The 26,789-nt window shown below is 38.3% G+C and overlaps 1 protein-coding gene across 1 annotated transcript in view; it reads left to right on the top strand.

The window, feature by feature from the left end:
* The window catches only part of ELOVL7 (ELOVL fatty acid elongase 7), a 32,886-nt gene extending 7,306 nt beyond the window's left edge, over positions 1-25,580 (top strand). Inside the window, exons 2-8 of the mRNA XM_051642597.1 lie at positions 13,579-13,672; positions 14,778-14,968; positions 17,374-17,454; positions 17,872-17,928; positions 19,618-19,723; positions 22,561-22,697; positions 23,972-25,580. Coding sequence (XP_051498557.1) covers positions 13,609-13,672; positions 14,778-14,968; positions 17,374-17,454; positions 17,872-17,928; positions 19,618-19,723; positions 22,561-22,697; positions 23,972-24,175 — 840 coding nt within the window. The 5' untranslated portion in view covers positions 13,579-13,608 and the 3' untranslated portion in view covers positions 24,176-25,580. The remainder of the gene's footprint in view (positions 1-13,578; positions 13,673-14,777; positions 14,969-17,373; positions 17,455-17,871; positions 17,929-19,617; positions 19,724-22,560; positions 22,698-23,971) is intronic.
* The last annotated feature ends 1,209 nt before the right edge of the window (positions 25,581-26,789 follow it).

The raw sequence follows: 26,789 nt of genomic DNA, 5'->3' as shown, positions 1-26,789 counted from the left end.
GTTGATGGGATAAATTTTTTTGAGCTATTTGTATTTGGCAATCTTACAGGATCGAAAGAGGAAAAATAAAGTAAGTGCAGTGCCACATGCTGTCTGTCTGAGCCGATCTATTTAAAGTGCAGCTATGTCGTGTGGTCCTGGGTGGTCTCTGAATGCTTGGAAGGATGGTAAAAACTGCCTTCTACTAAAGTAGTGGAAAATACTGATAGAAGATGGAAAATCCTTGCAACATATGTGTGATTGAACCTGTGCATTAATGTCATGTTTAATTCTGTTCTGATGAAGTTATCATCTGGTGTTGTAAGCAGATTTTTAAAAGCTCTACTGTTACAAACTCACAGCTTGGGTAATGCTACTTTATACACTGTTCCTGAGCTTCCTGAAAGTACAAAATAATGAAGACTTTTAAAAAATTGTCTTAGCGCAGGAATTAAGGTCTAGCTAACTAGCCCTGGAGCAGAAATGAACCTTCAAAGCTGTGTAATGTCATGGATGTATTTTACCCATACCAGCCTTTACTTTGAATGTTGAGCTGTGCAAAGTCCTGCATGTGGCTTGCTTGGAAATTGAGCGAGACGTTTTAAAAACTGGATTTTTTAGAAGACCTGGTTTAAAAATATGTTGTAAGACACTTTTGTTAATGAAGCCAGTTAATATTCTTGGGTAATGGAGAGTTTAGGTTTTTTTTGTAAACTTTTGAGGGTAGGTTGTAATCTAAATACTGTCTCATTGCAGGATTGTTTTGCTCTTGGAGCAACCTTTTTCTTTTGTCTTTGTAGGCCTTTGGCTGCTCTGAGTCACCTTGGCTGGATGTTTCCTCTCTCTAATGCTTGTAAGGCAGCTATGAATGTTCCCATTCCATACTGTTTGTTTAGTTCTGACCCCCAGGGCTTTCATGGAACCCCTTTTGAAGTTCAACACTTCTATAGTCCTTAGAAAGGTACTTACACAGCAAGTGGAAAAGAGCATTTCTGGAACTGTGCCCCCATTCTTATGTTCACACTGTGTGTCCAGCCTCTGTTGAACTGAATCACCCTCCAGTGTAGGGACAGGTGCTGTGGAAAGTTATTGATCATGAAATGGTTGTAACCAGTATCCAAGATGGCTTGAAAGGTACCCAAAAGCTACTTCTGCAGTAACTCTGGTCATGTATAAACTAATTATTTCTCTGTTTTTAAGTGGATATCTTCTTTGGGATACGGGAGATAAAACAGGAGTGTCAGGAGAAATTAGAAATCTATTCATATTCTTACTGCTGTTTGGTTGTTCTGGCTGAGACACCTGAGTCTCCAAACAGTATAATGTACCTTCATGGGTTGCCTGACACTAATACTCACAACTGTGTTTTCTAGTGTTAACTAAACCTTTCATCATGCTGAAGAATGTTGATTTAAACAACAACAAAAAGTCCAAAAACCTAAGGCCTTTATATCTCATTGCATACCCCTTGGTGATTTGGAATCTCCAGTTGCAGCTGTACAAATTACTAGCTCTGAACTGGAAAGATTTAGGAGGTGGCAGTGTAGTAGCTTCATGGAGTGCTCCAAAAAGCACATTCACAACAGCAGTTGATGTTCCAAGGCTGAACTTGGGAGCAGCAGCTTTTTTTATAATATTGTCAGCACACTTCCTTGGGTAGGGGGAGTATTCTGATACTTTAATTTAAAACACACATTTAGCACAGATTTTTTAAGTTGCTTTTGTCACCCTAAAGCTCTGTTCACAGGGTTGTGCTGTGTGAGCTTCTACTCCCAGCTTTCTTCTGAAAGAGCCTCCTAAGGAGGGTGCAGTTGCTGATGTTTACAGTGCTCAACAGCATGACTGCTGTGCTGCATGGTAGCTTAGAACAAAGAGGGGGAGGGAAGGAAGGGTGTCAGTTCTGGGTCAGCTGCCTTTAAAATTTATGCCGGCCTAATGCAACACAAGCAAAATTGAAGCAGAAGCAATGCATTATTTTGTTGCCTAGGATATCAGCCTAGGACCCAGAGGGTGGGTAGTTTGAGCAATTCCAAGGCAGTGGAAAACAATGGTGAAGGAAATTAGCCCATGTCAGCATGACTGAGTAGTGTAGGAGCAGCTCAACTTTCATAAATTGCTGAATTAAAGAGTAAGCAAAAAAGTGTGTTGCAACTCTTCACTGGTGTTATCAGTGTCATAGTAAGATTATGAACCCAGCAAGATAACATCTGGTGCCACAAAAGTTCCATAAAATGACGTTGACTTTGCACCCTGGCATCTACAGTGATGGTAGCTGTGTTGTGTGTATGCTATAGGCAAGATATGACTGTAGAAAAATACTTCTTCCTGTAGTAATGATGAATATTTCTCACTTTATATGCTTACCTCTTTCTTCTTAAGGTGTATATTGTGTTTGTGAGGTAATTAGATATATTTTTTTGTCTCCCTTACAAAATTCCTTTCTCCTGTATTTTCATGTTACAAAAGACAACACCGTCTCTCTGTCTTTGTCTGCTACAGGTGGAAATTTAGGGTCTAGTTCTGTATTTATTTTTCTCCAGTGCTGAATAGCTACAGGTACATGATAATTTATTACTTGGTTACATGATGTCTTTGGAAGTAAGATTTGTCTGGGCTTTTTCCACTAGTATTAGCTAGATGAGCAAGATGTTACCTGTGTAACACATCTTGCTCCCATTTGTTTTTAAGGAGTCTTCTTTGAAAGCTGATATTTAGCTCTGGGTTCTCTTTTTGTTTAGCTTCCAAGGAATGGCCCCCACTATGACTAATGGCAATTTACATAATTGTTCTTATTAAGTAATGGGTAAACACAAACTAAGTTATTTGCCAGTCTTTGGTAGTGAACTGCTTCTAAAATAATTAATTGCATATGTGAGATTCTCATACACAGTTAACTCATATACATTAATTCCTAACTGTTAATGAGGACAGATGATAAGATGGAGCCATCAGTGACTCAGGTTGCTGCTAAAGGAAGGCAGTGGTCTCACTTATGTCCCTTTTTGTATTTTCACTTGAGTAACTTTAATCAGGCAGGTAGATACAAGCAATAGGATTCATAACTGGAGTAACTTCTAATCTGTCTTACCCATCAGTTGAAAAAGTATACAGACTTTAGGTAATGGTGCCACAGAGAAAGAGGAAGAGCTTTAGTCTGATCACAGATCTTGACAACATTAGCTGGGTCTGTTTCACTTGTGGCCTGTGCTTTGTGAGATATAGTGGGAAGGTATTCATAACTGGTATGAGATGCTAATATCTGCATTCCATATACTTAACCTAAAGAGGGGTGTCCAGTAGAAAGGTGAAGAGTCTTACCAGAGCATTGAAAACAAGCAATCTTCATCACCACAATGAGAAGAAATTAAATCTCATTCATCCTATTTTGTGCATGTTTCCACAAAGTCCATTCATTTTTAATCTTGTAAAATGCAGCTTTTGATGTCATCAGGCATCTTGGATCCATTTCATTCGAAGTACTTAGCACTTGCACTACCTCTGCCTTTTTACACCTAACCTATAAATTGTGTCTTAAAAATTAATATGCTTGCTATGCAAGTTAATAAATCCAGATTATGCTCTCCTTGCAATGCAGGCAAATGCCACTCCTTACCCTCCTAGTTCGGTGGAGTTTTAGATTCTGGTTTGCTTGTTTACTAACATCGTGAATGCACTTTACAAACAACACAGCTGTAAATAATCCTTACATATTTATCAAACAATCCCTACTGTAGAGGAAAAAAACCCAGAATGGGTAACAGCTCAGCATGTTACGAAGATATTAACTGGTAGAGGAATGAGTGGGTAGAAGTGGGTGTATGAGTTAGCATAATTGTGCAGCATGGCTGAAAATGCTAGATTTTGTTACTGCTGTCTAGCTCTTGCTTCTTGTTTCTTGAAAGCCTATGTAAGTGACCAAATACTTAATTGATCTAGTCCTGAAAGAAAAATTGAAATGCTTCAGAAAGTTTTTTAGTTACTTAGTAAGCAAGGAGGAAAAAGGAGAATCTGTTAATGTTCTTTGGGTAAGGAAATGGTTATCATATATGGCCCAATTGCTAAATACAGACTTTGCTGAAGGTGATTGATAAGAGTAATAATGTATCATTATCTAACAGCAATAATATTATCTACACAAATGAGGTTGCGTTAGTAAAAATAAGTACTGCACAGGTGGACCTTACTGTGTCTTATAAGTGGAAATTGTCTTCCGATTTGTGCCACAGGGCTCACCATGTAGGCAGGGCTAGGTGACTTTGTGAGCTGGCATCACTGAACTGGAATGAAGCTTCAAGGAGCCAAGTGGAAGACATGCACTGGGAGACCAGCAGGAAGAGATTCTGTCCTAAGCTGAGTGTAGGAGCCACTCACCAGAGCAGAGGAGTCAGCAAGTGACAATAGTTGGCTGCAAACTAGTTGGCATCAATGAGGAAGGGCTATGGAGGGATATGAAACTCAAGGTTGTAGTGACTGCAAAATGGTGGAGTTCAAGATCCTTAGGGCAGCAAGGAGGGCTCACAGCTAGCTTACTACCCTTGACTTCAGAAGGGCAGATTTCAGCCTCTTCAGGGATCTGCTCAAGAGAGTGTCTTGGGATAACATCCTGGAGGGTAGAGAGGCCCATGAAAACTGGCTGGTATTTAAGGATCACCTTCTCCAGGCCTAAGAGCATTGCATCCCAACCAAGAGGAAGTCAAGCAGAAACTCCAAGAGGCCAGCATGGATGAGCAAGCAGCTCCTAGAAAAGCTCAAATGGAAGAAGGAAGCACACAGGGGGTGGAAGCTAGGGCAGATATCCTGGGAGAATTACAGAGAGGTTGTCCGAGCAGCTAGGGATCAGGTGAGGAGAGCCAAAACCCTGCTAGAATTAAATCTTGCCAGGGATGTTAAGAACAATAAGAAAAGCTTCTTTAGGTATACTGGGGAGAAAAGGACATCCAAGGAGAGTGTAGGCTCTCTCCTGAAGGAAATGAGCGAGGTAGCAACACAGGATATTGAGAAGGCTCAAGTCCTCAATGACTTCTTTGCTTCAGTCTTCTTTGGCAAGTGCTCCAACCTCAACACAAAGACAACAGAAGGTGAAAGCAGGGAATGGGAGAATGAATTACCCCCTGCTATAGGTGTAGAGCAGGTTCGTGACCATCTAAAGAACGTGAAGGTGCATAAATCTATGGGACCTCATGGGATTCACCCACTGGTCCTGAGGGAGCAGTTGGAGGCAATTGCTAAGCCTCTGTCCATCATATTTGTCCATCATATATGGCAGTCTGGTGAGGTTCCTGCTGATGGGAAAAAAGGGAACATTGCCCCTATTTTATAAAGGGGAAAAAGGAAGACCCAGGGAATAAAGGCTGGTCAGTTTCACCTCTGTGCCTGGCAAGATCATGGAGCAGATCCTCCTGGAAAGTCTGCTAAGGCACATGGAAAGTGAAGAGGTGATTGGTGACTGCCAACATGGCTTCACTAAGGGCAAGTCATGCCTGACCAATCTGGTGGCCTTCTACAACAAGGCTACAGAGATGGTGGATGGTGGCAGAGCAACTGATGTCATCTACCTGAATTTGTGCAAGGCGTTTGACACTGTCCCACATGGCATCCTGGTCTCCAAACTGACAAGGCATGGATTTGACAGATGGACCACTCAGTGGATAAGAGATTGGCTGGATGGCCACACCCAGAGAGTTGTGGTCAATGGCTCAATGTCCAAATGGAGGCAGGTGACGAGTGGTGTCCCTCAGGGGTCAGTATTTGGACCAGTGCTGTTCAACATCTTTGTTGGAGACATGGACAGTGGGATTGAGTGTATCCTCAGCAAGTTTGCTGATGATAACAAGCTGTTTGGTGTGGTTGACACCCGAGAGGGAAGGGACACCATCCAGAGGGACCTCGACAGGCTGGAGAGGTGGGCCAGTGCCAACCTCATGCAGTTCAACAGGGACAAGTGCAAGGTCCTGTGCCTGGGTCGGCACAACCCCAGGCACAAATACAGGCTGGGGGAAGAATGGCTGGAGAGCAGCTCTGAGGAGAAGGACTTGGGGCTGGTAGTAGATGAGAAGCTCGACATGAGCCGCCAGTGTGTGCTGGAGCCCAGAGAGCCAAACACATCCTGGGCTGCATCAAAAGAAGTGTGGGCAGCAGGGCCAGGGAGGTGATTCTGCCCCCCTGCTCTGGTCAGACCCCACCTGGAATTCTGTGTACAGTTCTGGTGCCCTTAGCACAAGAAGAATATAGGCCTGTTGGAGAGGGTCCAGAGAAGGGCCACCAAGATGATCAAAGTCCTGGAGCACCTCTGCTATGAAGACAGGCTGAGGGAGTTGGGGCTGTTGAGCCTGGAGAAGAGAAGGCTCCAGGGAGACCTTATAGCAGCCTTCCAGTACTTGAAAGGGGAGGGGCTTTTCATCAGAGAAGATAGTGATAGGACAAGAGGTAATGGTTTCAAACTGAGAGACGGGAGATTTAGGTTAGATATAAGGAAGAAATTCTTCACTATAAGGGGGGTGAGGAACTGGAATGGGTTGCCCAGGGAGGCTGTTGTTGCCCCATCCCTGGAGGTTTTTAAGGCCAGGTTGGACGAGGTTTTGTGCAACCTGCTCTAGTGGTAGGGTTCCCTGCTCATGGCAGGGGGGTTGGAACTTGGTAATCTTTAAGGTCCCTTACAACGTTAATAATTCTATGATTCTTTGAAATGTTCAAGAGTTTTTGATAAAGGCAGGGGAACACTGGTAGCACATTAAAATTCTAGAAGCTTTTACCCCTGTGTATATTTTTGTCTTTCTCTGAAGCACAGGAAATATGGGAAGTGAAAACTGGAGAAGATACACTGATTGTCATGGTGCTCACTTCCCAAATGAAACTGGGAGTCTTGTTAGGGGCCTGCCCAGAGCCTTTCTCATACTTGGGTTAAGTTGATAATTGAAAAGAGACTTCTTTCCAGGCTATGACTGCAGAGACTGTTTGTACTTGTTTTTTCTATGTGATGAGGGACACTGGAACTTGGGTCACTTTCATGTGCGTCACTGCAACCCCAGGTGATACATTTAAGAGATTTAAGATATTGACAATGCCTGATCCTTTCCTGCATTACTGTAGCACAATGCAATTTTTGTGGCTTCCATTGTAGAGTGTACCTTGTGGCTTGTGATGGACAGAGTGATGACTTGCTGAGAGGCAGTGTGTGAACTTCGTTACTATGGATCTAGAACATCATAGTCTGTGATTATGCAGGACTGAACGTGATGATCCTGTGTCCTCCCTACATGATTTCAGTGTTATCTTAAAGGAATCTATGACAGAGCTGCTATGCCCACCTTTCTGCCTGCCTGTGGCATCCCAGTTCATGTGTCTTAATGTTTCCTTTGCACGAACTTGTTCAGCCTTTCCAGTCCAGATTAATAAAAAACCCAAACAAACACACACACACAAACACACACACACACACACACACACACACACACACACACACACACACACATTTTTCTTTTTCTTTTTCTCAAAAGATTAAGCTTTCAGTTGGGCCAATGAGCTGCTGTAACTTACTATGCAGCTGCCTGAGGACCAGACCTGTCAGCAGTGACGCTATGGGACTGCTCACTGGCCCTTCTCCATTCAGCTGTTGTTGGTGATTAGGCCAGTGTATGTGGACCAGAAAGGTGTCCATATGATTCTGGCTGGGAGTTGGGCACAAAAAGGGGGGTGTACCTGTAGCCTGTGAAGAACTTGAAACAGCTCCCGTAGGAAGAGGCTTTTCTATGCCTGTTGCCAATGTTCAGCCTTGCTGTGAAGTCTGCAGTATCAGTTCTTTTAGCAATTTATAGGCTGGTGTGGAAGGAAATACAAATGGGTCTTTACATTACGCGGTTTCACAGTGGGAAATCTATTAGTCTGGCAGAAAGCCAATCCCAAGTATGAGTTAAATTTTATGTGTTTTCACTAGTTCTGCTGCTGACAGAATATTTTATTCATGTAGCTGAATGTCAGAATTGATGTTGGTTAAAAAAGCAAAGCATTAAATAAAGAGGTACCATGGAATTAATTTCATAACTGTGACTATGCAGGGTGAGTGTTAGGTCACTTATTGAATACTGCCAATGGGGAATTTTACAAGCAGACATTCCAATATACTTTCTAAAGCTCTTTCATCTGTTTTTTAGAATGTCCTTTTAAAAAAAAAAAAGAAAAAAAATTATTTTGAAATTTGCTTTTCTCTTCCCAATGTCTACTTTAAAATGTACACTCAGAGGTTGTTGATGCACCCTGACGTGTTAGGATTTGTGTCTTAAACTGCACTGGCTTCAAAGATAAAATTTTAAATTTAATCAAGGTAAAAACTACCTAGTTTATCTCTCAAAACTTGGAAATTTCTCCAAGTATGTTTGTTGCATAGATTTACCTTGCTTGCCTTCTGTCACTTACTTGGGCAGAACTGTCATCTAATAGGAATAGTGTTTACAAGGAATGCTATCAAAAAAGGCCACCTAATGCTAAGCAGGATGCTGCCAACTTCTCTGTGAGATGAATCTTTTAATAAAATGGGTCTGGTGGCTGAAAGAAGGCATAAAGGATGGGGAAAGTGATAGAAACCCCTCTCAGGGAAAGCCGTAAAAACAGGCAATACCCAGCCAAAGTTTAAAACTTTGTTGCAGAATATAGGTGAGTAATCCGTCTAAGGTAATAGGCAGTGTCCTGGTTTGAGCCAGGATGAGGCCAATTTTGTATTTGTTTTCTATGTGCATAAGGGAGTAACATAGTTAGAATGACTGCAATTATGTAAGCACACAGCTGTGGAAAGTAGGAAGGGCAGAGCTGAAATTTGCCAGGTAAATCTAAAGATACCATCTGCTTCCCAGGCTAGGGGGTGATGGTCCAGAAACTTTGGTTTTGGGATATGCCTTGGGTGGAAGTTATCCTGTTGCATTTTGTACTGTATTGTCATGTTCTGCATTTTTTTGCTAAGAAGTTCCTGTAAAAGTGTCTTGTCCATCTTTCTAATGATTAGCTCTGCTCTCTAATGCAAATTCTTCATTTTAAGTGTTTTAAGTTCCACTGAGTTTTAGAATTTGCTTTCTGGAGTGACAGAGCTTACATTAAATTGTTTCATTTTGCTTGGTTTTTCTGTCAAGTTCTTTTGTTTGCTTCTTTTGTTCAGTAGCCATCAACATGGAACCCTTGTAAGATTACTATTTAAAAGCATATATTGATGTTTGTTTTAATATTTAAAAACTATGTAGGGGGAATAAATGAGCATCAGGAATGGCAAATATCTTTCATGTGGGTTAAGCAAAGGAATGTGAGAAACTTCTTATTCTCATTTAAAATTAAGGAATGTTTGAGGCATACCAGTAATTCCCATTACAAGAATCATTAATAGTTTTGTGTGCTAACTGAACTTCAGCACTTCTAACAACTTATTACCTACTGCTTGTCATAATGAGGTATTCTTATATGGTTTGCTGTGGTATTTGTGGCATTTTTTGGCTGGTGAAAATGATCTTACCATCTAGCCTTGCCTTTCCAGTATAGGTAATGGTCCAACTTGAAATTGGTTCTGCCGAGCCTTGTACCTTAACTCAGCTGCAGTCAGTGTGTTCTTTCAGCTGTCTGCTGAGCCGCAGGGGACCACAGGCCAGCAAATTGCTTTGGTCTTTTAACACAGCTCTTTTTTCCCTCATTTGCCTCACTTAACACCATGCATTTTTATAATGATGAAGACACATTTGTTTGAAGATGTCTTCAGAAGTTATTTTAGCACAGATAAGTACTAGGTGAACCTAGGTGCATGGTAATACTTCCATCGACATTTTTAAATCAAGAGACAAAAAAGAAAAATAGTCCTTATTTCTTTCTAATAGCTGAGCAAATTACATGTATTTTTGAGGTGATTTCAGTGGGTTTTTTTCTGAATGTGTGCGCTTCAGAGAACTGCCTGTATATTGTTTAGAACTTTCCAAGGTAGGCAGACTGAACTTCTACGACTGCATTTTTATATTTATGTAAATTGCTTACAATATGTCCATTTAAAATAACCTGATTTGAAAATTAGTCTGCTAATGTGACTTCCCTAATTTTAAGAGCTTACTACAATCTGGACACTATTTTAAAAATAAAACTCTCTACTGTCAGTGCATATTAGTTACGTTTCTTACAACCAGAAAGTGGAACAGTGGGAGAAAATGTACTGATTCTGTAAGTAGATTATAAGGTACGTAGGGCAAATATATATTTTTTGACTGCACTGTGGAGGTACAAATGCTTAATGTGCAGAGGAGTTCACAGCATGAAGAAATGAAGCTGTGTGTTTAACAAATGGCCTTCTCAGCCCCAAGTCTGTGTTTTTTTGGTCCAAATACTTACAGTCTCACATTTAGAAGGTAAGATCTGGAGACCTCAGAACTGCCAAACATTATGGAAAATGGTATTATGGTCAAAACATTATCAGATTACTTCTTCACAACACAGTTGTACTGTAAAAAAGCAGTCTTTTAAAAAGTTTGGGGTTTTGCTATAGCAGGAGCTAGTTGTTTATCTTGTGTGTCATTATGTGTTGGTTTTGGTTTTTTTTTTTTACTCTTCTATTTAAAAAAAACCCAACCTACCAACCAAGCAAGCCTTGATTATATTATTTTCCAGTACTTAGGAGTTTGTTTGTGAAGTCAGTGTAACAGGATAAGACAAAATACCTTTCGTGCTGCCAGTAACCCTCCTCGTAGGTAGTTAACAAACAAAAAATCCTGAAAACCTAACATTAATGCAAACAACTGTTCATAGAAATAGACTTCCAAAGGAAACTAGGTAGCTACTTAAAAATGTTTTTAGAACAATCAGTTTTAACTTAATTTACTTTGTTTACCTTCAGATTCAGAATAATTGGTGGATCAGTATGTCTGAATGGTGAGACTGTGGCTGCACTTTCTCAAGGGAAGTAACTAAACTGCAGAAGCTTTTCAGAGTAACTTTAGTAGCTGCTGTGGAGGTGTGTCCTGCTTGCTTGGTTATGAACAAACAAGGAACCTTGAAGGCTAAAGCCTCTACTTACCTTAGCTCTTGTAAAATGTTATAAAGGGAGAAAAGCTAAAAATGCTGGGTTCAGGAGAGGTGGGACAAATGCCTCTCCATCAGTATGGCAGAGGCTGGGAAACACAGGATTTGCTATTTTCATCTGCTGCCTTTCTGCTGTGAGCAGAAACTATCGATTGGAAATAGTCTGGTTCCAGATTAAAAGCTTGCAGCCCGGTGCCTACCAGGTGTACGAGTTGCAATTTAAACACAGACAATGCATTTGTTGGAATCGTGATGCAAAATTAATGCAATGTTGACTAGTCAAGTGGATAAATATAAGGAATTCTGTCTTTGTGAGGCTGCAGCTGTCAGGAGGAGAACTTTGCACCATAAGAGGGAGGAAAAGTCAATCAACACACACAAACCTGTAATTAATGGCACTTAATTTTGAGCCAGTGTCCACACCAGAATTTTCTGGATTTTTGACAGCATATTTTGGAGCAGTAGGATGCTCATTTAACATAGGTTTTGCTTTAGCATGTTGAGCTAGTCAGTCTGAGTTCCAGTAATGTCTGGAAGCAGGGAGATAGACTGGCAGTGAAATCAGCAAGCTAGTTTTTTTGTTGAAGTACTGATTAAATGTAATGTGATTATTTGTATTCATTGAATATCTTTTAATTGAAATATTGAGCTGTACTGTGCAAAGGTGTCTGTAGGCTTTGGTAGAATATCGTTCTACTAAACAAGTTACCTTCAGTTTACTGTGCCTTGTCCTTGACTGTTCTCAAGAGGCTGAAATGGGAAGAACACTGAATTCTAAGAATAACTTGCTGTCATTGGTCTAACTATTTCAGTAAAACAATACAGATTTTCAACACGTCCCTCCAGCATCAGTTACTTGTAGCAGAGTTGCCTGTTTGACATAGTCAGACAATTTGAGGTACCCAGTATTCAAGACAGGACTAGGTCTATGTATGTTTGATATCATCTATTTGCCATATGGAGCAAGACGGCAAGGGTGTTTGATTTGTCTCTTCAATTAAAATCCTTTTATCTTGTGTGATTCTAGTGCCAAAAGGAAGAGAGCCACTCAAATTTGAATTAGAAAAGGAAGATGTCCCCTGCTTCTTCAGGTTTTGCCAGGACCTTTGTAAACACAGAACTTTGTACCAAATGTTGTAGTATGAACATAGGGCATGTGCAAATGGTCAGTATAAGGGCAGTGACATTGCATTGGGAAATGCTGATGCTTGAGGATGGTATTCCTGGAAAATGTTAAGGAAGCTTGCAGAGGGGATATTTTCTGAACAAGAAATTGGTGGTAATTTCAGATATACAGATGCACAGGACAAAAGCGAAGGCACGAAGACAAGTGGAAAGCAAAATGAGAAGTGGGAAGAAGTTTATCAGATGAACTCTAATGGAAGGAGACTTGTCTGTTGTCTCTTGTGATTATGGGTGGGTGTAGCATACTTTGAGGTGCTTAAAAACTCCTGTGAAAGGGTGGTGAACTGGGGGTGCTTACAGAAGTGGAGATAAGGCAAAATTATTTTGCAGGAGTGTGTTAAGGTGAGGACAAATGAGAAGATGATAGTGGGAAGATCTAAGGAGAAAGGTGCATTGTCATCATGAGGGCAGAACTGGCTCTCCAAAGCTGTGGCTTGCTTAGCCTGGAGGAGATGCAGAAGGGCAACCAGAGGAAGGGAGCTGGTTATTGAGGTGTGCTGCAGCCTGGACTAACAAAGCTGAATACAGTGTGAAGATTGCACAGGGGTGTGGAGAGAATTCAGTATGACTGAGACACTGAATGGCAATAGGAGAGGCACTCTTCAGATGTGTTGAGATTTTTTTAAAAAAGTATTTTCTATGGGGAATGAGACAAGGGAAGAGCTGATGAGTACTTGATTTTGAAGCAAAAATCAGTATTCATATAAGCATGCCTCTGTAAAAAATTTTACATTTGTGGGTGGAGCTGTATGCAAACTGGATGTGCTGGATATTTTTTGTGAGTTAATGGTATTACTGTTGGTACTATGACACTTCATGATCCTGGCATGGAAACAGTTGATTCACCAGAGTGTGATTTGCATGCTAATTATAACATTGCTAATTATTGTCTTTGAAAGAAGTATGCAGACATATCGGTACCTTTCCTCCTTCCCACCTACCTTAGAAATACTCTTAGTTAGGAAATCAGTGTTTTCAGTAGTAAATGTTGCAAATCTGAGCTTCTTCATATCAGTGGCTTGGGCTTTAAGTGAAGATAGCAATGGAAATTAATTTAAGCAACTGCTCTTTATGTATATTTTTGCTTTAACTGTAACAGTTAACCACAGCAGAGTTTCTTGAGATAACACTTTATGGCATGGAAGCACCTCATTTGGTATGTAGAGATTACAAAATCATGTTGTGCACAACAGCTCAGCTATAAACTAGCAGCAGGCATAATGTGTGTGGTCAGCTAATGCTCTGTTTCACATGTGGTGCTCTTTCTCTTATTTTTTCTCATTCTGTTTCATGAAAATATTTTCCAAAACATTTTATTGACCTTTATCTTATTAGTTGCAAAGATCCATTTTTCTGTTTTGGTTCGTTTTCCTGCAGGCAGCATCATAAAATCTTAATCAAGTGAAAATGGCCTTCAGCAATCTGACATCAAAGGCTGTGCTACTGTATGATGAATGGATTAAAGATGCCGGTGAGTCATTTAAATCTAAAACTTACTAGCTTTCAATTATTTTGAATAGCAATGTGTAGCTATTCTAGGTGTGCTGTTGATCAACTTAATGGGGTGTTATTTCCCGTAACTGTATTTAAAGACTGGTGAAGGTTACCTATTGCCATTTTTAGCCATAAAAAACAGACTAGTTTCTGCATTTAAAAAATGTAGAAGCCACACAAAACATAGCTAATTTAAGATTATAGCCTCAGATAAATAAAATGCAGACAGTGACTCTCCTGCAAGAGTTCCTGGATTTTGGGAATATACATACAGTTTACATATTTCTGGTGCTACTGAACGGAAAATATTTTCATTACTGAACAACAGAGTCTGTTAACTGAACTAGTTGCATGGTGTTACTGTAATTTGCATTTGCAAAATGAAAGAAATTAAAATCCTGGTAAGTTATAGTATGTTGAATTTAGTCATCAGAGTAATTCACTCTTGTCACAATTCTGTTTTGAAAGGGAATGTTAGCCTCTTGTTGCAGCTGATATGAAGATATTAAACAATTTTACTTCGATGTTTCTGTTCTGTGGTTCTTCTTGCTTACCAAAAAAAAAAAAAAAAAAAGAGATTATCTCAATTTTAGGGTTAAAACCCATCTGTTTTAGTGGCATATCTTGGTGTTCCTCACCCTGGAAGGCACATAGTGATGGAGATTAGCTGATTCCTGGGAAAAGCTTGAGAAGCAGTTATAATTTGATCAATAAAAATCAGGTTGTTTACATGTTTCTTTTTCATTACGTGTGAAGAATCATAGAATGGTTTGGGTTGGAAGGGACTCTGAAGATTGTCTAGTTCCAACCCCCTCTGCCATGACACCTCTCACTAGACCAGGTTCCTCTAAGCCCTATCTAACCTGGCCTTGAATGCTTCCAGGGAGCAGCTTCCTTGGGCAGTCTGTTCTTGTGTCTTATCACCTTCACAATGGAGAATTTCTTCCTAATGTCTAATTTAAATCCACCCTCTTCCCTCTTCCATTAATTAGTTAATTAAATTAATCCTGTAGCCATTTCAGGATTTAGTAAGTACTGGAAAGATTTGATTTTTTTTTTACATTTTTTTATTTCCTCTCTAGATCCAAGACTGGAAGGTTATCCACTCATGTCTTCACCTTTTCCAACAACCTTTATCATTGGAACCTACATTTATTTTGTCACTTCCTTGGGACCCAGGCTCATGGAAAATAAAAAACCTTTTGAACTCAGGCAGATAATGGCATTTTATAATTTTAGTGTGGTAGCACTCTCCATATATATGACTTACGAAGTAAGTACTACTTCTGTTTGTAACGCATTCATATATTTCATATGTCTATCCTGTTAATAACTTTTAATACATTTATTAATAACCACTCAAAATTCTCAAAAACCTGCTATTCTGGTTGTTTCAATTACATTTCTCCAAGCAGTGTGCTAAACTGATCAAGCTGATACCTGAAAAAAGGTAGTAAGTAATACCTAGAAAGAAACATTTTAAAATATTCTGTGTGCTATTATGTATGATTTGCAAAATTAAAAATCTAACTTATTTAACTTCCCTGGGCTGTAGCAGGTAAAGCAGACTATGTTTTTCTTAGTCTGTTGTAATTGTTTCTGTCTTACAATGTGATAGTCAATACTGATGTTTCAAATGCTGTATAGAGTTTGTTTACCTTAGAATAATTTTCAGTTAGATCTGCCATTTAAATGACAGAAGTTAACAATATCTAATCTGGGATTCTTCACCCTTAAAAAGAAAACAACAACAAACAAATAAAAAACCCACAAAAAAAAGCCAAACAATAAAAAAACCAAACAAGCCACAAAAAAACCCCAACCCCTCAGAAACCACTAACAAAACAAATGAAAAGGAACAAACTAAAAACCAACACAAAAATCTTTAGCGGTTTTTGTTAGTTTGTTTGTTATTTGGTTTTTTTTGTAATTCCCCTCCTGGAAATAGTGAATGCTCTTTTTCTCAATGGGAATGTTGAGATTTTGCTTTACTTCATAGCCCAAGCAAAGGTCAGAGTTTTAGAATGAAAGCCTGAAAAGTCATACAGGGTTATGGATTGAAAGACCTTAACATCTGTAACCATGAATGAGATAGACTAAGTAGAAGCTTTAATTTAGAACCAGCTTTTAAACCTTAAGATAGCCAGTGTCTGTTGTGTTGTTTGAGGGTTTGGTTTGGGGTTTTTGTTTTGTTTTAAAGTGTAGCTATTTAACAATAGCATTGTATGAATGGTAGCCTTATACATTTGCTTGGTGCATCATCACTATGCTAGTACTGAGCCTTGTTTTGTTAAATCTGACTGTGTGGCTATTTCAGGTGTGGCAAACGGATAAAGAAAAGTTGTCAGATCATTGTGCCAAACTGGCAGAATACCTTTCTTTTAGGTCTATTTGCGTAAATTTCATCATTAAACTGCCTGACATTTCTTTTAACAGCACTCTACAGGCAGTGAAGCAGCAGCTACTTTCTGTCATGACTGTCATGTAGAAAGCTATAAGTGGTGGGCAGCATGCACACATTTATTTACTCTTTGAAAAATCACCAAATTTTCTTTTGTGATTTATTGAGAAGTTGGTTTTGGTTATAACCCTCAGAAATAAACAAACAAAATAAATTTCTGGTAGTGTCTAACAGTAACACATTATCCAATTAATCTGCAGTCAAGACTTCCATATTACAATTTCATGAAAGAATGCATGGATAGAGTGTAACAGATTGAATCTCTGCTATTGTCTGGCTCCCAGCAAAAGGCTGATTCTTTCCCTCTTTGGATCCAAGCCATTGGATGCATGCTTTCATACTGTGCTGTCTTGGTGATGCTTTAAATCTTGTTTTATTTAAGCAACTGATTCTTTTGTAAAGTTATTGTAGTCACAGACTAAACCCCTCCATCTGTTAGGAGAGCTAAACTTACTATTGTGCATGTGTGTATGACCATGATCGATGGATGAAAAGCATTTTATGAAGTGATATAAGATGCAGTAGTCCTAGTGACTGGCAGGGGAATGAACTAAGTGTATTATTAACAATGTTGCTTTTGTCCAAACTAATAGATTACAAGAAAACATTAAATGATAATTCTTACTTACAGTCCTTTGGTCATGTGTGTGCTCTTAATTGTAAAACCCTAGCTTCTCATCCCTTGTACCAGTGAAAGATTATTTGAATCACAAAGTTTAACTAAACAAAATTAAAAACTATGATAGTAAAAATGTAGCACATATTGGTTCCTTTTTTTTCTTTAATGCTTTTAATATTGTGTTGGTTTTCTTCCAGTATTAAGATGCCCTGCTGATTTCTTTTCGTGGCCATGATAGCCATGATAGCCATTTACAAAAATATTTAAAGTTTTGTTTTGTTTTGTTTTTGTTCTCTGATTTACAAAGTAAATTGCTTTTCTAACATTGGCTTTGAAATATAGCTGAGCTAATGGGTGTAGGAAGGAAGTTCTAGTCCTTAGTTGTGGTCCTGGAATTAGAAATTAATTAATCTGTGATGGCAGAGGATTTTAAGGTAGCTGGCCCACACTGAGGTAGAAGATTGACGAGGCTGCTGATTCAACAAGTTTTTAAGATTGTTTTCCCCTCCTGCTTAGTGATTGTGAAAATAATAAAAAAATAATGAATTTTTCAAAATACATGAAGTAAATATTTGCCCTTTCCCTTTCTTTGCTCCAGTTTCTTATGTCAGGCTGGGCCACAGGGTACTCATTCCGTTGTGACATTGTTGACTACTCAAGGTCACCTACAGCTCTAAGAGTAAGTTGCTAAAAGCCAAGGTGAATTGTTTTTGGGCACTACACTGACTTTATTTTTGGAAATGCTTTTCGAACAACTAAATGCACTGCTGTAGATTGGAATGTACTAAATGGAAATTCCCACTTGCATAATGTAAAGCACGTGATTTAACTGGAAGGGTTGATTGTTTGGGGGGAAGAAAGAGGCAGCATATTTGTTGGCTTGTTCTTCTTGACTTTAAAATTGCTTCATGATTAAAAATATACTGTGTTTTAAGGAAAAAAAAGGTCAAACCATGTATTTCAATATTTTTGTCAACCTGTGACATCACTGACTTTTCCTAATAATTTCTTTTTATATTGTTCCTTATTCTTCCTGCAGCTGCTTGATTTTATTTATGACTTACGAGTTGACAATTTCTGTTTTTTACTCTTGCAGATGGTACGAACTTGTTGGCTTTACTACTTTTCCAAATTCATTGAATTATTAGACACTGTAAGTACTTGTAGCCTTATTGAAGAAGTATTGATGTTTTCTTTTCACACTAGAAGACCTGGTGTTCTTGTTGGTTGGGAACATAAATTGGTCTTTATTTAGCTCTCCAACCTTCAATTATTCAAATACTGTCAGATTGTTTACCCTTATTATCTCTTCTCATCATACTGTCCCATTATACTGTCATTCCTTGATTATCAGGAAAAATGTTAATGAGCAAACACACCTTTAAAAATTTAGGAAGCCGTGACAGCTGAACACACTAACTTGTGTTATGGCAAGGATTGTCTCCACACTGCAGATAAAAACTGGTGTTTATCATGCTGAATTTTTTTCCATGTCACCTTCAGATTTTATCTTCCATGTTCAGAATGTTTGCATCCGCAGCTCTGAAGGCAGCCTAAAGTGCCATACCTACCTGCTCTTGATTCCTTTGTATGCCTTTGTGGTCATGACTATAGATGTGTTAGTTATCACGCTGACACTCTGGCCTGTTCCAAAGGAAGTCTGAGCACCAGTGCATGGACGCAGAGTGCAGACCTCACTCACTACCAGCAGCCATCTGCCTTCCCCTCTTCCCAAGACTGACACTGAGTAGAGGTGATTTAGCAGTTCTCAAAGCAGCTTCTGAATCTTGGACTTGGCTTCAATTTCATTTGCCTTATTTTGGGGCACAATAGTGATGATTCAGAAGCTGACTCATGAGCAGTTAGGATGTTCTACACCCTTAAAGCAGAGTTAGCTATCTGACTTTCATCTGCAAATACTCGTGGTTGAGCACTGGACAGTCTTACTGACTGAGCCAGATGGAATGGTAATGGAAGGGCCACGAATGCTAAGACTGCAAAAGCTTGACAAGTTTAGGCCTATAGTTACCTTTACTACCCATTGGCTAGACTGGTCCTTTTTAAATAGTCCTGGGCTTGAAAAAAAAACCACAAAATTAACGTTTTTTGTTTGTTTGAATCTGCCCAATGAGGTACCTGTTTTCAGCCACTTTTCAGTTTTATTGCAGAAGTTATTTCGTAGCTGTATTTAAGTCAGCTGTTTCCAAATGTTTTCCCTGGCACACAGGACTTTGGTGTTCCTTTGCTTGCCATCTGATACTACCCTTCCCATGACCTGACTTCTTACATGTTTTTTTTGCTTTGTGTTTCCTTACACTTCCCTCAATATCTGTCCTTTAAAATGTGGCCCGTCAGTATCGGCCAAGAATACCTACATATGTTCTGCCTGATTTTGCTTTTTTTCAAGGGTAGACAATTCAGTGTTCATAATAAAGTGCTAATTCTTTATATTAATCTTTTCTACTGTCTCCATCTGTTGCTAGTTCTTAATTTATTTTTCTCAAGTGGCTTTGCCCATAGTAGTTCAGGGAACTTAAAATTTGATGCTTCTAGATACTTCTCAGTAAGTCTACCTTACTCTGTCCATTGCACACAAAGGTGATGGCTCAACCATGGACAACTGCTTTCAAAGCTTGCCCTGGCTTTTGAAATGCCGCAGGTGGGTCTTACATACTGGATTAATTTTTTATTTTAAACAACTCTGCATAACGAGAGCCTCATTTTCCCTCCTTTTCCCAAGTCTTCAACTGTGACCAACCAGCACTGTTGCATGCAATTTTCTGTAGGTATATTGTGCTCACTTATCTCCTGTAACATTATGTTCGTTAAAAATCTGTTTCAGATATTTTTTGTCCTACGTAAGAAAAACAACCAAGTTACATTCCTGCATGTCTTTCATCATTCCATCATGCCATGGACCTGGTGGTTTGGAGTCAAATTTGCTGCAGGTAGTGGAGAGAGAGTCTAAGTTGTACATAGCTTCTGGTAGAAAATTTAACTATGCTAGACAAAAATATTTAAAGAACATAATTAAAAGTCTTGCAAACATCAGTGTTTTTAAAGATAGGTGTCTGCAGTATTTCATGGAACATCTGAGATCATTATAATTATTTAAATGGATAGGGAGTACTCATTTTTCCAATTTGACTGCATTTTGTACAGTGTTGATTTCTTGTAGGGGGAGAGAAAGGTGAAGAGGAGAGAGATGTATATAAGCAAAGAACATTGTTACATAAAGATGGATGTGATTTCAAAATCAGAAGTGCTAGGGGAGGCATATGAAGTTGGTAACTGTTCTAACTAATTCAAAGCCATTTGTCCCCTGAAGTTTAAGAACTGGGTTGGAAGGCATGACTGTGTTCTCATATTTTTTGCCTGTTTATAAAATTATTCAGGCTTTGTTGAGGTTATTTTTACTGGCTGTATGTAGTATGATTTGGGCTTGTTTATATCTAATACTTTGGCTTTCATAAAACTACAGAAATATTTTCTGGACTTTACATAGTATAGAAACTTACTTGAGTTGTACTAAATTGAAAGTCTTTGTCCACTTCTAGCTTACCTTCACTTTCTCCTTTTCTGCTCTGCATGTCTATGTATGCATCTTTGTATGCTATATTATTAGTGTGCACCACTAATAAATGTAGCTTGCCAAGAGAACAGCCTGAGAAGCACAGAGTGGAAAAAATGCACAGTCAGTTAGTAGGCCATCTCTAGGGGAGGGTATGGGAGTTTTTTAGGAGTTTTACCAAAAAATAAGTTTGCTTTGTACATGTTTCTTAATTCAAATTCTTTGGCATTATTTTTTCTCCCAGAAAATTGGTGACAAATTGATGAAGAGAAACATTGGTTATTAAATCTGATCTGTTAGGTATCATTTTTCTGAATGTGAAAATAAGACCTGGAAGCAGCCCAGAAGATCTGCATGTGTGATCTTTTTAACATGTCCAGTCTGTGGATTTCCCTAGTATATAAAAGGAGATCCTTCTGCTGTATTTGTTGAGTTTCTGTTCTTAGTAAGCTGGAGTCTTTTTTACTATGTCTTTCTCAAATGTTGCTGAGTAACTGATATTTTAAGTTAGTGATAAAATTCTGAGTGCTTTTCTCAGCATACAGTCAGTGTGTTTATAGATTTGCAAACAAATCCAACAACCCAGCGACCAACAGTCCCTCCTCTTCAACCTTGAAATGTTTCCATTTATAAGTGATTAACTTTCTGCCTTTTATCTGGACATCGGATCAGTACACCAGCTACAGGCTTCTGCTTTTGCATCAGATTTGAATTTCCCATGTGATAGTTTAACAAATACTTTCAGCAAAGTGTGCAAGAACTGTTTTCCTCTGCTAATAATAGTCCACCATATTCATGCAGAGCTGTGTTTATTCCTACAGCTCTCTTGTCTATCTTTATACTAATCTTTCCAAATATTGTTCTGTTTGATAACGTATTTTTTTTTCCAAGAATTTGAATCCTTCCGATTATTATCTGGTATTCAGTTTCATCAGTGTTTGTCCTTCTGAAGAGTGACTTTGATCAAATTTTCAACCAGTTTGTAAAAAAACAATGGGTTTGAACAGAGATGCAGATTTTTCACTGATCTGATATTAACAGAAAATTGTGAAATGGTGCTTATGTGCTGCTTTTTGGAGCATATTTTTGTACTGCTGGTTAGGTTGTTTTTTCTTCTTCTTTGTCTTCTCCCTCCCCCTCTGCTTTAGCTATTTATTTTTTCTTTTGAGTATTCACTGTGCAGGCCAAAAAAAGTATGTACATTTGAACTGTAAGAATGCTCAAATTATTTTTAAAAATACAAATAGCTAAGTTTCAAAGAAAGTTTGTGATCATAGCTGGAGAAGTTATGATCTATAAAGCTGGAAGATTAGTGTGAGATACTAAAATCACAAATGAAGTTTTATTTTTAACTTGCGTGATTCTTAATGAAAAACTGGCCTTTTTTTCCCCCCTCACTAAATGTCTGCATTTATGTAATCTTATTTTCTTCTTGATCCTCAGTATTTTCATGTTCATATTGCTTTTAGAAATACTTTGCTATATGCCACTTGTTGGATCATTTTTACTTACAATTTCTTATTTTCATTAAAATAAAATTAATTTAAGCAGGATCATCTAACTCCGTAATTAATCCAGTGGAAAAGGAAGGCATTTCCATAGTTGTTATGTGAAATTTTTGTATCTTACCAGTTTCAGTCATGAGTTTGCCCTAAACGGAACTGCTTGGCCTTAAATTTCTTTTCCACTGTAAGTACGATTTTGAGATGGATTTGTGAGACCCTCATTTAGGTCTTGATTTCAAAAGCTTACTGTCTGAAACTGTGATTCTTTCCCTGGGAATCTGGAAATCTGTGTTGCAGAGAGATTTATTACTTACCCTCCAGAGCTTTGCAGAGTTCAACATGATGTCTACAAAGAGGTGTAAAACAGAAGGAACGTGGTTTCTGCTAAATTCTGTGCATCTGCATCATGTATGTGTTTTATTAAATAATAACAACAACAACAATAATAATAATAGCCAAAGAATGAAAAATTCCACTAAAACCTTTTACAAACAATTAGATTACCTGGGTTTTATTGCTGTTTTGGACTGATTCGATCCCTCAGAATTGATGTCAACCCAATTCAGGTTAAATACTTTGAGGTTTAATAGAAGTCTAGTTTTCTGCTATGTGTTTTTTCTAACCCAACTCCAAACAAACTTACTACGACCAGAGGTGGCTTTTTAAAATACCTGAAGCAATAAATCTACTACATTTTGTTCTTCTACAGGTGGTTTAGGAACATTTCATGCTTTGCTGAACTGTATTGTCCATGTTGTCATGTATACTTATTATGGAATCTGTTCTTTGGGACCAGCCTATCATAAATATTTGTGGTGGAAAAAATACATGACAACTATACAACTTGTGAGTAATTTTCTATTTGTCATAAACACCTCTCAGCTGATTGTGGCTAAGACTTAATGCAATACGTTTGTACTTTGATTTATATTAATGTGTGTAGTTTACAGTTGGTACAAGATCTACTCATGTTTTAATTGAGTAAAAGAAAAATTGTGAAATCCCTTCTGTTACATAATGATATAACAGCTGATTACAACTTTCACTATAATCAGAGATGTAGACACGTGAGCTTTTCAGTTATGCAGTATTTGGTAAATATATTTACAAAACTCATTGCTCGTGAAAAAACGGTTAGAATATAATTTTACACCAAGAAAACATAATAAATGTACAGCTACACCTGTGACATGTAGTGAGGAAAGTGAAAAAAGAAGTATTTCTTCAGCATTTCCTGCCCATTCTTTTATAGGAAAATGTTTACGTTTAGAGAATTTTGCTCTCTCTAACTCAGAGTATTAAAACCACTTGCAGTAATTACATTAAGTGTTTTATCAGCATTAGATAATTTTCAAAAGGTTACTGCTCTGGGTGATTTTTCATGCCCAGCTTTTTTAATAGCTGAATTTTCAAAATTCATCTGCTAAGCAATTAGTTTGTCCTAAGCAAGGATGTTGCTGGAAGATGGAAAGGAGCAGGAGGAAGCGGCCACGGCTGTCTGCTTGCACTAGTTCTGGTGTTAGCAGAATAGTTCATGTAACCATATGTAATTCTGAATCATTTAGCTTGAATATTTATAACTTAAAGCCTTTTTGTCTTGTGGCACTACCAGTGAATTATTAACTTGGAGTTCATGTGGAAATGTGTGGGGTTTTTCGATCCTCTACTAAATTGTTTTTGGGACCTGCAGACCTTTGTGTCACATGCTAGTATGTGAGGAAGGTGGGAATTAATGTCCACATATCCTGTAATGGTCAACTTGTTGTTTTTCTGGCTAAATTTTCTAAGGGAGCCTCCCATTTATCACAGGTCCAACACTTTTCTTTCTTCTCTAAACTGGCCACGGCAGACTCCCATTCTCTTAGCAAGAGTTTTTCAGTGCTGCTTGTAATTCACTTTGTCCCAAGACTTCTATTTCTTTACACTGTGAAAATGTTTTTCAGTAGAGTAACAATTTAGGAGACGGACTCAAAAGGTGCATCTCTGTAAATTTAAAAAGCCTCCCACCAAACATGCTTTCTGTTTTTCTGTATGCAGGTTATGCTGAATATTTTTAAAATTCTGTAGTGAGTTTGTAATTTATTTAAAATGTATTTATTTTCTTCACATTTTTCCTCCAGGTCCAGTTTATTATGATTACGGTCCATATAGGACAAATCTACATCATGGATGATTGTCCGTACCAGTATCCAATTTTCATGTTTATTATTTGGCTGTATGGCTCTATGTTTTTAGTCTTGTTTCTCCACTTCTGGTACCATGCTTACACGAAGGGACAAAGACTACCAAAGATGGCAAGAAATGGGATGAGGAAAGATCAGTGAAAGAAGCTCTTGTCTCTAAAACCAAAAAGTGTATACGTCAAAGTGGAAACTTGCACTACTTGACAATCAAGATATTTAGATGCACATGCTACACGATGTAAATTTTGTATGTTTTCTTTCAAAACAGAATTTGTATTTTTACCGTAAGTTATTTGGGATTAGAATTTGTGGGGTGGGCAAAGCAGCATGGATCTCTGATTGAAGAAAAAAAAAAAAAAAAGAAGAAAGAAAAATGTTTTTTCAACAACTTGTTCATGTTTATCTTGTGAGAAATGAACGGATAGGTGATGTCTATCTAGGACATGAATGAATGAAAGTAAAAATATTAATTGGGAAAGTTAAAATGTGCATGACAAGTACTCAGTACTTTGAACACTGAGGGGAAAAAAATCACTTCACCTTAAATGTTAGAAGTTGTTGAGACTGTCAGCTGCATTTTATTGAAAGAATTAATCTTCAATAAGTACTGTTGATAGGATCTAAAGCTTATTATTAATGTAGTTAATACATAAACATTGTTACATGTGTTTACAAGCTGTATTACTTTAAAGAAAGGAATGTATGTTAATCTGTCAAGGTATGGCGTTTCACTTGAAGATCATAGATTTTTGGCTGTACTGTCTTTTACTAAGATAATTACTTTCATGTTATACTCACTTGAACATTATTCTACATATTGGAAACCTACTAATTTGTGAATTATCTGAACTGTCTTGTAGTGTAATGATCAAAACATATTACCAATTTGTTCACCAAAGTAGCCTAATATACTTACTGTTCAACAGATCTATGGATATATTTTGATATTGGTAGCTAGGCTAATTAGGGGCGAGGAAATAATTGTATTTCAATAGCCAAAATCTTCAACCTCAAATAAGTTTTTTAAAAATATTTTTTGATTTAAGCCTGTCACCTAGTATGACTGTACTGTGCTGTGTTTTCTTCCATTTCCATTATCTGTCTCCATTCTTGTTATTGTTTGTTTGTATCAACTCAAGGTTGAAGTTTCTCCATTAATAGTACCAGTTACCTTGTCCAGAACTAGGCAAGAAGATATTTGCCATTCTCTGAGCTGCTGAGAGTGGGGCAGGCAGTCGTGACAGGGCATGACTCCAGTTCGTGTAGAATTAACCAGTATGTTGTTTTCCATGGTTACGCAGATTGTTAGGGTGATATGTGTCTAGAAGTTGAAGGACCTAGCTATTTGTATGCAAGTCACATTTGTTCTGTATATCAAGGAACTGGTGTGTGCAGCAGACCTGTGAATGAGGACTTAAATGGCTTTAAATTAATGTTACCTTTAAAAGTACTGTTTTTTTGTAATGTTCACTACTAACAGAAAAAGAGCGTGTGATGTTTGTTTTGTGTTTGATCTGTCTGTGGGTTTTTTCAAATACCCAAGACTCTGGGGCAGGTTTTGATTGCCTCCCTGTTGTACAATTCCAAGAAAGTAAGGTTTGTTACCTAAACACTTGTATGGGGATATTGACACTTATGGTGCCTTGTTAATTATAAAAGAATTTAAACTTTATTTTGGACGTGAGTTGCAAATTATTTCTTATGCAATTACATTCAAGTCTTTTTTATAAAACTTTTTTTCTTTTAAATTGTATTTTATCTTTCCACTGTTTAATCCCTGTAGCTATCAACTGTCATGGCACATTGAAATCAGATCCCAGAAAAGATTTGGCTGGCTTGAGATGTATATTGCAATCCTTCAGCTGCAATGCTCAATGCTGAGTTTTGGCTCCCTGTCAGTGCACGATGAGAGGTGCATTGGCACAGAATCCATGACAGCAGGGTGCTGATCAAGAGCCACACAGGTTTTCAATGGGAAATACAATCACTGACACTTCAGTTTCAAATCCTACCAGCCTCCAGCCTGGGTGCATGCCTTTGCTTCCAAATTAAGGGGTCAGCTCCTAAGGACATACTGCTGTTTTCTCAAGCAGCTGGAAATAATTTGCCTCTGATTTATTTTTAAAGCTTGAATGGTGCCTATTTTTAATATAATGATTTATTAATTAAGTGCTGATGAAGCAAGTGGGCCAATTTGGTTCTTTTAGGCCTTCTTGAGCCTGAGGGTTCAAATGTATCTGGGAAATGCAGGTATGTCTTTGAAAGCCTGTAATAGCTAGTCTGTAGAGTAAGCTGAATGATGCTCCCCTCTGCTTCTGGAGGGAAGTAGGCATTACTCGAGCCTTGCAGATGAGTCCTGTGCTGGTAGGGGAAGTCCTAGTTCTGGTCTCAGATTTTGAAATTATCCTTCCTTCCTAAAAACACATGGAGGAATGCATCTTGCAGCTGGGTGTGAGGGGCCAGGTACTTGTTTGTTGGTTTGGGACCTGGATCTGCAACTGATTCTTCAAACTCACTTGGGTTTAAGTAGCAGTTAAAAGAAACACGGTCAAGATGAAGCAGCTCTGCAGAGGTACAGATGCTGAAGAGAGAGGAGCCAGGAAAAACGTTCCAAGTCCAGCAGTTGTACAGTGGCCAACTGCTTCCAGAGTCAGTTGTTTGAGATTAGGAATGAATAATCAGGAGCAGAAACTGGAGACGCTCATCATTCAGTAAGCTGTCAGCAAATGCCATTTCAGATTCCTGCTGCATGATT

Source organism: Apus apus, chromosome Z (genome assembly GCF_020740795.1).
Source record: "Apus apus isolate bApuApu2 chromosome Z, bApuApu2.pri.cur, whole genome shotgun sequence".
Classification (NCBI taxonomy): Eukaryota; Metazoa; Chordata; class Aves; order Apodiformes; family Apodidae; genus Apus; species Apus apus.
This window is presented reverse-complemented; position numbering and strand designations above follow the sequence as displayed.